Source organism: Ciona intestinalis, chromosome 9, assembly GCF_000224145.3.
Source record: "Ciona intestinalis chromosome 9, KH, whole genome shotgun sequence".
NCBI lineage: Eukaryota > Metazoa > Chordata > Ascidiacea > Phlebobranchia > Cionidae > Ciona > Ciona intestinalis.
In genome coordinates, this window is record NC_020174.2 from 2818554 (window position 1) to 2833225 (window position 14672).

A 14672-nucleotide genomic window follows, 5' to 3' on the forward strand; every position below is an offset into this window, starting at 1 on the left:
ACAAAAAAGTCGCCTCTCTGTGCCTTATTAATTCCGCAAGTGTGACTCCTGAAAATATGACAACATTCATTCATTCACTTATACTCAACTAGTTTTTCCCCCTGCCGTGTTTTAATTTAACTACTTCTATTTTGCTTTGTTTTATTTAGTTTGTTTGCAAATATTTCTTCACCACTATATTTGAAGACAAAAATAAAATAGATGTTATATTCATGATACATTTATTTAGATTGTGCCAGCCATGCAAAACTTCATCACTAACAACTTGGGCCAGAAGTTTATCGAACCTCCTCCTTTTGATCTTCCTAAAACATTCGCGGACAGCAACTCTACTTCACCTCTCATCTTCGTGTTGTCTCCAGGAGCAGATCCGATGGCGTCACTTCTCAAATTTGCCGATGACCAGGTATGGCTGGATTGATTATTTGTTCATTTTCTTAATGTTTTTTGCTGAATTTATTTAAACTTATTCATCCATTTATTCTGTTTCATGTATTTCAAGTCCATGTCAAGGACCTGGAATTTATGCCAGATTTGACCCATTTCCTTTTTTTTTCCTAAAATTTTGTTAATTTTATTTGTTTAGAATACTATATTTTAAATTTATTAGTTCTTTTTAACTAACTTTATTAAACATTAAAATGACGAAACAAGAATAGTCAATCCATACAAATTCTAATATGTTGAACACATTTTCTACACTTTATGTTTCTTTGTATATTCTTTTATAGCATGTTGCCTTAACTCTATATTTGTTAACTTTTTTAACCAAACTCTTTATTTTTAGCATTACTTGAAATATTTAGGACGAGTAAGTATAATTAATATCACTAAAACAAGATAAATGTCTAAATCAGTGGTTCTCAAACTGTGAATTTTTAATTTGTCGAAGGCAATATGGGCTATTCATTTGAAGCCAGCTTTAATTTCCGAATTTTGCTAACACCAACTTCCAATATCTTTAATTTGTTGTATAGTAGGTTGGGGGGAGATGGGACACCTTTAGCACAGAATATCCAAATATCCTGATCGTATTTTAAACAACTAACAACGGTGTATGGGAGTCAAGAGGATACGGTTTTATAATTCTTTGAATTTTCTTTGTTTACTACCAAATGTTACGAGAAAACAGAATGAAAAGGTGTCCTATTTTCCCCCACCCTACTATATCAATAAAAACAGCCATATTATCTGTTAGTAATAAAATCCAATATGTCAGGTGTTTTTTTAAAATATTTTTTAAAATAAATTTTAATATGGCAAATTTTAAAAAGCCAATCAAACTTCAAATGCATTGCATCGAAAAAGTTTGAGACTCACTGTTGTATACTAAAAAAGTTTATAATAATACAATACCTCATTACACAGGGATTCGGGGGACCTAAGATGACATCATTATCACTGGGACAAGGTCAAGGCCCTATTGCTATGAAAATGATCGACAAGGCAATCAAAGAAGGGACTTGGGTGGTGTTGCAGAACTGCCATCTTGCCACATCATGGATGTCAACTCTGGAAAAGATTTGTGAGGTAAGAGAATGCATTCCTGACTTAGCTTTGTAAACTTTACCTATTTTTTAAAGCAACAATATAAAACATATAGCAGGGTGGGGGAAGATGGGACACCTTTTATTTCTATTTTCTCGTCCCCTTTGGTAGTAAACAAAGAACTTTCAAAATATTATAAAACTGTATCCCCACGACTCCCATGAACCGTTGTTAATTGTTTAAAACACAATCAGAATATTTGAATATTATTAGCTAAATCTGTCCCATCTTCTCCCACAGCACTATACAATAACTCTTTGAATTTAAATGTAACTCTGGGCAACAAGCAAGCAGGCTAACCGCCTTCTCAGCTTATTTAAGCGATATTTTTTTATAAAACATTTGGTTAACACTGGTAAAAAAAAACAGGAAACACTGAACCCTGATTCAATCCACCCGGACTTCCGACTCTGGTTAACGAGCTACCCATCCAACAACTTTCCCGTTGCTGTGTTGCAAAACGGGGTCAAGATGACAAATGAACCCCCCAAAGGATTAAAGTCCAATATATTACGTTCTTATCTCAGCGATCCAATCTCTGATCCTGAGTTCTTCACAAGTTGCAAACAACCAGTGAGTTCAACTCAATGTTTGGATTTTTCAATGTCACTCAGTAAAATTTAGAAAAATTGTGTAAAAAAATTTTTCAGACTTGAATAAATGGAACTTCATATAAATGAACTGATAAATGAAATTTCTCACTGGTAAAACTGATAAATAAATTTTCTGTGTTACTGCCTTTTACATTTTTAATAAATTCAGACACCCTAATTTTTATAGACCCGCCATATTTAATTTTTCTTTAAAATTTTGATTTAATACCGAAAATACCATTTTCAAGATATATTTTAGAGTTTTAAAAAATCCTCGCACAGGTTGCATTCAAGAGGTTGTTGTTTGGATTATGTTTCTTCCATGCTCTTGTGCAAGAACGTAGACAGTTTGGTCCACTAGGATGGAACATACCTTATGAATTCAATGAAACAGATCTCCGTATCTCTGTGCGACAACTGCATATGTTCCTCAATCAATATGAGGTAGGTTGATTGTGTTTTAACAAAAAATAATATAAGTCTAATAATGACAATTTAAGTTGGCTATCAGAAAAAAAACAATCACCCACAAAATAACATACATAGTAATTCGTAAGCTAGCACGAGGTGTATGGAACATGAATGAATGTCTTACTTTATCCTCGCGTGGCCTGAAAACAACAGTCGTTATCACACGGGTTTAACACCTCGTGCCAGCCTACGAGTTACCACGTATGTTACTTTGTGGGTGATTATTTTTGGGGGGGATTTTATTCACTTTTTTTATGTATGGCTGATTATTTGGACAACCCATTACTGACCACTTGGGTGGAGCAATTGTGTTAAATGTCTTGCCCAAAGACACATACGCCACAATGGTAGCAGCGTCGAGCCTTGAACCCATTACCTCTGGGTTACAGGCAGGCGCGCTAACCACTATGCCACAGCGCCGGTGACATCTGTGTTATAACGACTACGTGAGGATAAAGAAAGTTACATTAAATTTATTCTTTACATTTATGTTTTTATCTCTTACAGATATATTAGTGTCACATAACATTTGTCAAGAAATGTTTTTTATAATCATTACTATTTCATATCCGTCAAGTTTCTTTATCATTCATTTTTTATTATGTTTTAAACTTCCCAATAAAAAAAACTTAATATTCCGTGCTTCATAACAATATTTTTATTTATCTTTTTGAAAATGATAGCAAAGTGAATAAACAGCAAATCAACAGTTGTTGAAGCCCCCTATGAATAAAAAGTGTGGAAAAGAGCGTCAGTAAAAAAGCTTAGCTGTTGCACCCAAATATTAATCTGCCATTTTTTCTTTTCTCCAGTTTGTTCCAATATCTGCGTTGAAATACTTGGCTGGTGAATGTAACTACGGCGGTCGTGTGACTGACGACTGGGATCGACGGACATTAAACTCAGTGCTACAGCGTGGTTACAGTGATAATGTGGTCAATGCCGACACCTGGAGTTTTGATGAAAATGAACTTTACCACCGGCCACCAGAGGGAGATGTGAGCGATTTAATTTGTTATGTTTGTAAAAAAGTTAAAGGAGCATACCAACGAAAAATTAAAATTTTTGTATGGATAAAGATGCCTAAATGTGATTTAAAGATACCACCTAAGTGTCATAGAACGAAACAACTTCTGAAAGTAAAAAAAATCCGCTGCTATAGCAAAATTTGGCCATTCGACAACGCGTGGAATTTTCTATAAGAAAAATGTCACTCATCATTGTTGTTGTTTCGCTGTTTGAAACTTTGGTGCTACGTTAAGATCACTTTTATACCTTTTAAGGTCCTGATTGGAAAACAATAAGTAAATACTCCGCGCAATAGTTTGGGTTTTCACCTAAAATCTGCATAATCCTAACAGGCTCATTTTTCATAAAATATTATCAAAATTTTAAAACAGCAAAGAAAACAAGTATCCCTTTTTAAAACTTTTTTTTTAAGAGCTTGGCTATTGATAAGTTGTCCATGACCTAATGGTAGGAAAGTTCTGGAGTGTTGTAGGCTGTTATTTCAAAGCAATTGCTTACAAATTAAGGCCTTGAATAAATTGTAGCTGAAATTCTCATTTAAACTGGAAGGAAGAACAGTTTCTTTCATACCATGATGGCACTCAGCTTCAATCTGTATTAGCCTAAAAAAGTTGTTATTTTTTAAAAGATTTTTTTAAGAGAGTTTTAAAAAAAAAAGATTTTAATACCACTTAACTGGAAGTTCTCATTTTAACCATTTAACTCATACAGTGGGAGAGCTACCTTGAGTTCTGCAAGAACCTACCATTGCTTGCTGAACCTCAGGTGTTTGGCATGCATGCCAATGCTGATATCACAAAGGACCAGAATGCTACACAAGAATTGTTCAACAGCATTCTGCTCACGCTGGTTAGTTACTGGTTGTTATCTTCAACAAAATTTAAGACTTATATATTATGTTTTTTTATTGGGGAGGGGGGGCAGTTTCATTTTTTTCATGTAAGATGACTAAATTATATTGTCTCTCTTATACTGAATTTCTCTTATACCGTGTCTTTCTAATGTTATATACTGAATAGTGGTTTTTCTATTGCCTTTAAAAAATAATAAAAGGTATAAACTATGATATATAGTAGGATGGGGGAAAATGGGACATCTTTTCATTCTATTTTCTCGTACATTTTGGTAGTAAGCAAAGAACATTCAAAGAATTATAAAACCTTGTCCTCGCGACTTTCATAGACCATTGTTAATTGTTTAAAACACGACCAGGTTATTTATATATATTGTGCTAAAGTTGTCCCATCTTCCCCCACCCCACTATACAAAACTTACAAAAAATAGACATGTACATAATAAATTATACAAATACAAGTAACTTGTTAGCTTATATTACTGTGTCATAACTTGTTGTAAAATATTGTTGACTTTATTATAGAGTTCTGTTTATGTTGATGGTATCTTAATATTTCAAGTATTTTTATTTGACAACTTGATATTTATGTCCACAGGCTGAAGATGCAGTAAGTACATTTCAAATTCAATCATTTCATTGCATTGCTAAGCTCAGGTGCCAGATTCAGTGACTCTACCAGAAAAGAACAGTACATATTGTACTGCACAAAAGATACTATATGTTATGTTTAGTTTCAAGGAGTTATATAAGCTGAAACAGTTTTAATTCTAACCAGGCTTAGAGTTCACAATTTTAGTAAGGTTGAAAATTAAAAAAAAAAATACTTTAAACAGATACAATTAAATAGTTAGTAGATTTGAGATCTAGATAAAGTTTCGGTAATTCTGCTTAAACAATTGTTTTAGTCATCATTTTCATTTAATTATTAATACAATTTATTTGGTGTCAATTCATTGTCAGTTTTGGTCATGGCTTAATTTAATGCTTATAATGCTAGAAATTCATTAGATTTTATTCTGAAAATTAGTTCATTTAGAATCCTTTAACTTTATTATTAAACAACATATACAATAAATTGTATTTAATCTAAGTTTTACCGTCACAACCATATTTAGACAGTTTTTTATAGTTCAGATTTTGGGATAACTTAAAAGATGTTACACTGTAATTTAAATTACAATTTAAAAAAATTACAGTAATATGAATAAATTATCATTTAAAATATATTACTGTAAAATTATTAAATTAAAAAAAAATACTGTAAATTGAAAGGTTACCATTTAAAAAATTGAAAATAAACACTTTTGAAATTATAGGCTCGTGCATCTGGAGGAGGTGGGGATTCTAACGACACGCTTGTGTATAACGTGTCTGGAGATATCTTGGAAAAACTTCCTCCCAACTTTGATACTGAGGCAGCTCTAAGAAGGTAGGCTGGTGGATTTTGTTATGAATGTAACTTACTTTATCCCTGCGTGGCGGGAAAACCACAGCTGTTATAACACAAGTGTTCATACACCTTGTGCCAGCTTACGAGTTACCATGTATGTTACTTTGTAGGTGATTACTTTTTAGGGGGTATTTTATGTATGGCTAGTAATTTGAACAACCAATTAGTGACCACAGGGTTGAAGCAATTGCCTTTAAGTGTCTTGCCCAAGCACACATACGCCCTGGAATATAGCAATGAAAAGGCTTGAATCCATTACCTCAGGGTTACAGGCAGGCACGCTAACCACTTTCCAACGGCGCCGGTTCATATATGAGTGATAACACTTAATTATCAAGAACTTAGGATTTTAGGTCAGACATATTAGCCAAACATTGTATGTATGAATAATGTTATGGGATTTAGGCCAGATTTTGCCCATTACCTTAACACCCAGGGCACAAGTCGTTCATCTGTCTTGTGCGTGCAGTAAGTAAGTCGTTCATGTGACTAGTGCGCCACTACTGAACCCTCACTAAACCTCGCACCCCAAGGTTCTGGTTTAAGCAACATTTAAATGAGGTTCTACTTGATATTGCCATTTTATTTTTAAAAATAAAATTGATTTTTGACGCTTCTGTATTTCGTAACACTTGATCATTAACTTTGATGGTGTTTAATATTATGTGGTAACTTGAGGTGTATGAACTAAGAAACCAGTACTATAATAAATGCCTGTCCCTGCCCCGCAATGTAAGGATGAACAAGTTACATTCATGTTTTTGTAGTATTAATGTATACTTTCTAACATTTAAATTTTATCCATTATAATAAATACAATACTATTCCAGATACCCAACTGAATACAAACAATCTATGAACACTGTCCTTGTGCAAGAGATGGTAAGATTCAATGTGTTGACAACCACCATCAGGAATTCACTTGTTAACGTGCAAAAAGCTATCAAGGTCTGTCTTGGATTTAAATTATATTGTCATGACTTTTATGAAAAATAGTTGTTTTATTTAACTTGTTTTTTTTAATTTCTAAGTTGAGTTACAGTCTGCTAATTGCTATTAGCGATTTTTTTCGTTTTGTATTATTATTATAACATTTTTGTGTTTTGCATTGCGCCCTTCATTAGTTCATTACGAATTTTTTTGAAATCTACATCTTAAGAATAAATCAGTTGCTTTTGGGTCAGGTATGTGTGTGGTTGTACACTTGTACAAAAACCTAAGCCTTAGTTATTTACTGTTACTTTCTTTAGTTTTGTTCTTATCATATTATTCTAACTTCACTGCTCTAACGCAGTGGTCACTAATGTGTTGTCCAAATTATCAGCCATACATAAAAAAATCCCCAAAAAATTACCCTCAAAGTAACATACATGGTAACTCGTAAGCTGGCATGAGGTGTATGAAACAGAACACCCGTCCAATACTGACTGTCGTTTTTTGGCCACTCGAGTATAAAGTAAGTTACATTCATTCATTCTATTACTCGTTACTGATTGAAAAACAGTAATTAAAATATTGCCATGTTATTACCAGGGTTTGGTGGTCATGAGTGGAGACTTGGAAGAAGTATTAAACAGCATTCTTCAAGGTAAAATTCCACAAATGTGGATGAAGAAATCCTATCCAAGTCTTAAGCCCCTTGGAGGATACACAAATGATTTCCTTGAGAGACTGAACTTTTTACAGGTAATTTTAAAATGCTTATAGTGTCATGATTCAATTATATTGAGTGTTTTTTCTGATTTAATACCTCCCCCTACAGTGGCGACCGATAGCCAAGCAAACTTAAAACTTAATATAAAAATGTTTAAAGAAACTAAGACATTCCATCTTACAGTACAAGCAGAAATAAATAAATGGAAGTTTTTAGCAATACCAAACTAACTCAGCAACATAACATCTACAAATCTACCTGGGTGTTGGGGTATTTAGCAAAATCTTGCCAAAATCCCAGGCCCTCAACAAGCACTTCACTCATATAGAATAGAATCACTCCCAAAGTAATATACTTGGTAACTGTAAGCTGGCACGAGGTGTATGAACATCCGTGTTATAACGATTGTCGTTTTCCGGCCATGCGAGGATAAAGCGAGTTACATTCAATAGAACATATACAATCTATATACAACTAGTTCTTCATTATTTTAATTGAATCTTAACCAAGAATTTTCCCCCAGACATGGTATGAGAATGGACCACCTCCACAGTTCTGGGTGTCTGGTTTTTTCTTCACCCAAGCTTTCTTGACCGGCGTCCAACAGAACTTTGCAAGAAAATACACGATTCCTATTGATTTGCTTGGGTTTGATTACGTTGTATTAGAGGATAAGGAATACAAGACACCCCCAGATGATGGTAAGATTTTGTTTTATATTAATAAAAAGTGTGTATATGTGTTTTCTGCTGTTGTTTTGCTGTTAAACCCCTCCTCTTTACTATTTTTTAATAACTTGATCAGTAATACTGTATCCGGACAGATAATTTATGTTATTTCCACTTTAATTGCCAAAAGTATTTTCACAGTCACATATGTTAAAACGTTCTTAAACATAAAATATATTGACATACAATTGCCTTTGGTCAGTATTGCTTTTGCCAACACTATTTCTCACATACATTTAGATTAATGTAGTTTAGGTAATACATCAAAACTTATACCTATGTGTCTGTGTTTGAGCAATAAATATTCTTTAAATGAAATGTGTTCATTTTATAAATAACAATGAAGGCAAAATTTCTTTACACAAACAAAATCCTCATACACCTACTAATACACTATACATTTTTCATACCCATAGGTGCATACATATACGGTCTCTATGTTGAGGGAGCACGATGGGATCGTAAAGCAAAGAGATTGGCCGAATCCATTCCTAAAGCCCTGCATGATCCAATGCCTAAGATTCTACTCGTGCCAAGCAAGAAGGTAACTCGTTGTCATCACATTTAAGATAAGATTGGTTTGCTCTTTTTTGTAATAGCATTTTACCTAATTTAGAAATGTTATTGGTGTATGTTGTCTGTGGTATGATGGTGTATATACTGTACTAGGATGTAAAACTGGAAGATTCTGAGTTCTAGTCACAGTGTTGTTAACAGGAAGACTTGTATACGTCTGCCTTTAGGGGTTAGGTTAGTTTAGTGTTTTACCAAGTATACATCGAGAGCGAAACATTCTGTAATTCAAAAGGTTGCCAAGTCTCAGTGTTAGAAGTATCACAACTACAAGTCTGGTTAATAGTAGTAAAGTTAGGTTTTCCGGTAAAAAACGCAAATTATATTGTACCAACATTTATTTTGCCTTATGGCTAAATATTAGCAGGGTAAACAGCAAGACTGTTGTATGAGTGTAACTTACATTATCCTCGCGTGGCGGAACAATGACAGTCATAATTTGGACAACCCATTAGTGACCACTGGGTTGGAGCAATTGTCATTAAGTGTCTTGCCCAGAACACATGCTTCCACAATGGTAGCAGCGAAGAGCTTTGAACCCATTACCTCTGGGTTACAGACCGGCCCACTAACCACTTTGCCACGGCGCTGTATAAATGGTTGTCATAAAAAGGAGCAAACAGATATGTAGGCTAACTGGGTGTCTTTTTTAGTCTGATATCCCTGAAAGACCCAGCTACTTGGCCCCAGTATACAAGACAACAGAACGCCGTGGTGTATTGTCAACTACTGGTCACTCAACCAACTTTGTCATTGGGATGTCACTCAACTCTGACAAACCACCAGAGCACTGGATAGGCAGAGGTGTTGCTCTTATCTGTCAACTAGACAACTAAGCTATGTGAATCCAACAAATATATTTCCACTGTATTTTATTTTGACTGTGAATTTTGTACTGTTCAATCCGTTAGTTTATGGTAACGTTTTTAGGTTTGATTTTAGATGCATGCCGTTATAGCTCTCTGCATTTGCTTTGCATTCGTGTAAAAAGTTCTTTTGCGTTGTTAAAAAATACCAATAAATATACAACTAGTTTGAAATGTCTTTATTATTTCTAGCTCTCTCTAAAGTACCAATATATTTATAAAACAATAAACATAATCTAAATACAAAAAATATTAACATAGTGAAGACTTCAGTGGTTGAACTTAACACTTGATATTTTATAATGGCAGCAAAATGGTTTGTGTAAAAAAAGCATATGTATGTGTCAAAAAAAGAGAAATAACGGGGCATGATTTCTTTCCCAATAAACTAAAAATGCCCTAAAGTAGTTTAGCAATTAACAAGGCTGTTTCAGAATATTACGGTTGCATAATTTTGTAAACATTCTTTATTTACTATATGTATTAAAACACCATAGCTAAGTTATAACAGTCGGTAACCATTATTGGTCTTTATTTCTTCTCCACTACCTTAGTTGTAGCTCCATCATCCTCAATCCCATTCTTATTTTTCTCTTTCGCAAAATCTTTTAAAACTTCTCGTCCTGTGTCTTTCGCCGTTCGCTTTACGATTGCTTTCACTCCAAGATTATCGATGTTAAACGCAGTCCGTCCCACGTTCACAGCTGCTCCCATGGCATGACCTGTGGCTTGACCAGCTTCTGCTCCATATCTAAGTAAAAAAGAAATTGTATATTCCATAGGTAAACTTATGTTTTTTACTGTATTTATTTATTATACGGAGTAATGTTTTGTTTTACTCAGTACACAAGAGAAAATTTTCAACATAGACATTACATCAGTTATTTAACAGTTTATGTAGAATTGTAGAACTATAACTTGTTTATGATTTGGACAGTTAAACGCAAAGATTAAACAGCTTAGTAACTTACTTGTGTTGCACAGTTTCAACTGTTGCTCCTGACATAGAGCGAGCAACAGCAAGTCCTGCTTGCTCTAAACTTGTCCATACGGTTGCAAAGCCTGCAATGAAAGGACTGTTCAATTAAGGAAATAAGCGACTCTGCCTTTTGTCCAAAGTTAATGGGCTTGAGGTGTAAAAAACATAAGGAGGCTTGAGGTACATGAAACAAAGGCTTGAGGATGAAACATACGGGAACTTCCTGTTTTCTAATGGTAATTGATTACCCTGTTTTTTAACACAACCATGAAGCCCTGCTGCGCATGGCGGATTATTTTTAATTAACGTCAGCTGATTCATTTGAATTACTGATCGTAACTACAAGTGCGCACGTCCTCCAGACAAACCCGCACGAGAGAGATTTTAAGCGCGCGAGTTCTTCTTCTATTGTTTATTTTATTGGGTGTGCTTGGCACCTGCTGGCACCCCCCAGTGTCCGCCGTTGCACCTATGTTATACCGACTGTCATTGCTCTGCCACAAGAAGATAAAGAAGTTATAACCATCAAAAACTGTTGCATATATGATAACGACTGTCATTGCTCTGGCACGAAGCACAGATAAATAAGTTCCATTACCTGCCAACCCTGCCCCAGCCACATTCACCACACCATCCATGGTTGAAACTCCTTTATCATCTTTGTCAGTAGCTGATGATGGAAGGACGGTCTTAGCGCACGACACAACATGGGGTGAGATGGCCCTCCCTATTTCCTTTGTTACCGTGCACAAACCATTGACCAGAGCCGCACTCACTTTTACTGTTACCTCTGTGGAAAAAACATGCTTAAATTAAAAAAAATGAAAACCTATAATTAGGGCTGTGGATTTTCCCTATTTTTGTTTAACCGTTAACCGTTCAGTTTTAACCGGTTAACCGGTTAACCGATACAAGTGTAATCCTAATAAAAGCGTCTTGTTTATCGCTTTTCTTTCGCGAATTTAAAGGCAACTTTACGACGAACGTATGGACTATGCTTGCAATACACGGGCAAACGTTCTTAACGTTAAAGTAATGCTTTCTTATTCATATTCAAACCTGTTTTAAAGCACCTGCCGTCTAAATAATCAACGTGTGAATTGCAATTATGACGCAGTTATTAACGTGTGAATTGCTATTATGTCGTAATCGGTATTAACAATCAAGATTGATGGCGTAATCGCCGTTGTAGGGCACGATCAAAGCAACAGCGTCCCTGCGCACTCTGTCTTATTGCAAAACAACAATCAACGAACACGAACACGTGCCTTTCGTGTAAATAAGACAGATATTGATATACGTTATGACGTCATACTTCGGTTAACGACTTGAACTTTTCGTTAGCGGTTAACCGAATAGGTTCGGTTAACCGGTTAACCGTTAACTTTTCCACAGCCCTACCTATAATAGATATATAGTAGTGTGGGAAAAATGGGATACCTTTGTGTCCTATGTTCCTGTCCCATTAGGTAGTAAACAAAGAACATTCAAAGAATTATGAAACTGTATCCTTACGACTCCCACGGACCGTTGTTAATTGTTTGAAACACGATCAGGATATTCGGATATTTTGTGCTAAAGGTGTCCCACCTCCCCCCACCCTACTATATATGCTGCTACCTTATTTTAGGTGTATTATTAGCTTTTTACTACAAACAGTATTAACACTATGTTTATTAATGCATAATTACCTATTTTTTCAATTGATAGTGTTTAATATGTGAATGAATATCTCAATTAAATAAATCAAAAAATCGACTATATAAACTATGAACTACATTGTATCTTTACTAACACAATTCTGTTAATATTTTTTACTTGAAGCTTGATGTGTATAATACAACCCCTTTTCAAGGCTAGGGTTAACTTTAGTAGCTGTGGTGTTAGGTTGAAGGTTGGCTTGTAGTTTATTTGCTCCTTTGGTGATCAGTGACGTGGTGATTTCAGCTCCTTTAGACAAACCCCAGCTCAACCATCCTGCTCCTAAAGCCACCCTTGTTATTTGTAAAAGGTAAAGAATGTTTTCTATGTATCTATACCTATAAATATTTTGAATAAATAAATGAAGGTAACTTACTTTAATCTCCCGTTGCCGGAAACGACAGTTGTTATAACCGGGTGTTTTGTTTCACACACCTCATGCCGGCTTACGAGTTACCATGTATGTTCCTTTGAGGGTGATTATTTTTGAAGGGGGGGGGGGAATTTTTCCTTATTTTTATGTGCAGCTGATAATTTGGACAACCCATTAGTGACCACTGGTTGGAGCAATTGCTGTTAAGCGTCTTGCCCAAAGACACATACGGCCGCAATGGTAGCAGCGAAAAGCCTTGAACCCATTACATCCGGATTACACGCAGGCGTGATAACCACTTTGCCACGGCGCCGGATGTTTTACAGTAAGTAACAATTCTGTTTTCAACTACCATAATTGTTATTTTTACTTCATTGCAGTAAACTCCAGTTATTACAATACAACTCTAGCATGTAAAACATCTAACACATAGAAAATACACAACCAAACAACCTTTTTCAATCCCATGTGCAATTTTATCGCTCACTGTCGCTTCTCCATCTTTTTCCTTTTCCCCTTCCTTCTCTTCCTCAGGAATGTAAGGAACTGACATACTCAGGTCAATGATTGGTTCTCCTTCCAAGCGTTGGCCCTGGACCTGTATAAATGGAAAACACTTTACTTTTTCACCAGGGACGGTATCCAGGAATTTAAACAGGAGGGTCCGCAAGTTTTTGCTTAGAAATTGAACGCAGATAAACGTAACGTGCTGGATAAACAAATACACCCCCTGACTGACATAAATAAGCCACATAATAGGGATGCGTAAGATTGGTTTTAAACTACAATAATATGACTGTTTTACTATTTTTGAAGAAAAATGGTTTTAATTTCTTTAATTATTTAAAAAAATAATATTCAAAAGACGGGGGGCAGACCCCGGCGAATACACCTCTGCTTTTCACATGTTGTTAACTTTACTTTTAACATGATTTGGAATAGGTCATTTTTATTAAAGAACCAAGGATTAAAACAAGGTAAAGGGTGGACAAAAGAAAAAATGAATTTCTGCATTATTTTGGTTTTTCAGATGTAACAGGGAGTAGTGGGGATTTACAGAAACCTAGTAGCAATTTTTAATACAGAACTACAGTAATAATGCATTTTATTTTCCAAGGTTTTTAACTTTTTTAATAAAAACTTGAATGCTAAAACACAATTCAATTTCTATCCTATGTTGTTGATTGGGGTCTTTGTAAAGGGCCTGTGATTTAGGCCAGGTTTGGCACATTACACCAACATGGTATTGTTAATTTGTATATTTGCATTCGGTTCTATATAGTTAAGGTTTTTGTCAATAACTTGGGATTAAGCCCTGAAATGTTGCATTACCTCCAAACCAAGTACTAGTAGGTTATCCTATAACTAAAAAATGTTCCACAAAATGATTAAACTTAAGTAATTAAACCTGGAATGCTGCAAAGTTCATCAAGATGTTTTCAAACATCTCCCTGTATGATGGATCGAGCTCTGATGAGATGACAAGGCCCACTGTGTTAGGGTGGGGTGAGTTGTGGTCCACTGTCAGGTTTGGGAACATGTACGCACCATTGGTGCAACGTAACACAGGGGATTGACCAGGCACGAGCGGGTAGATCCAATCACCAACTTGAATAAACCCTGGGGGTCTGAAATATGAAGAACAAAAATGATCATTTTTTATTCTATTCTGTATGGGTGAGATTTTGGGGATGTGAGGGTGAGATTTTGGGGAAGGTTTGATGCATTACCCCAGCACTTGCAAGCGTCCAAAAGTGACGTGCTCGATCATGATCACTTATTTATCATTGTGTGCTGAAGCACTAATTCGGGTTACAATATAGTTCATGATTTTATTGCACATCGTATGTG

The 14672-nt window shown here is 35.2% G+C and overlaps 2 protein-coding genes across 3 annotated transcripts in view; one reads left to right on the forward strand and one right to left on the reverse strand.

The window, feature by feature from the left end:
* The window catches only part of LOC100184054 (dynein heavy chain 7, axonemal), a gene marked incomplete in the record, with an annotated part of 45242 nt that extends 35300 nt beyond the window's left edge, over positions 1-9942 (forward strand). The window contains 13 exon segments of the mRNA XM_018813463.1: positions 230-406; positions 1369-1530; positions 1918-2121; positions 2424-2585; positions 3425-3610; positions 4353-4490; positions 5093-5104; positions 5814-5926; positions 6778-6895; positions 7481-7633; positions 8125-8302; positions 8746-8873; positions 9556-9942. Coding sequence (XP_018669008.1) covers positions 230-406; positions 1369-1530; positions 1918-2121; positions 2424-2585; positions 3425-3610; positions 4353-4490; positions 5093-5104; positions 5814-5926; positions 6778-6895; positions 7481-7633; positions 8125-8302; positions 8746-8873; positions 9556-9738 — 1914 coding nt within the window.
* Positions 9933-14672, reverse strand: part of LOC100186436 (spartin) — a 9104-nt gene continuing 4364 nt past the window's right edge. For both annotated transcript variants that reach the window (XM_026836111.1, XM_026836110.1), the window contains exons 8-11: positions 12566-12730; positions 11346-11537; positions 10740-10830; positions 9933-10519 (exon numbers count right to left, since the gene is read on the reverse strand). In XM_026836111.1, coding sequence (XP_026691912.1) covers positions 10300-10519; positions 10740-10830; positions 11346-11537; positions 12566-12730 — 668 coding nt within the window. In that variant the 3' untranslated portion in view covers positions 9933-10299. The remainder of the gene's footprint in view (positions 10520-10739; positions 10831-11345; positions 11538-12565; positions 12731-14672) is intronic.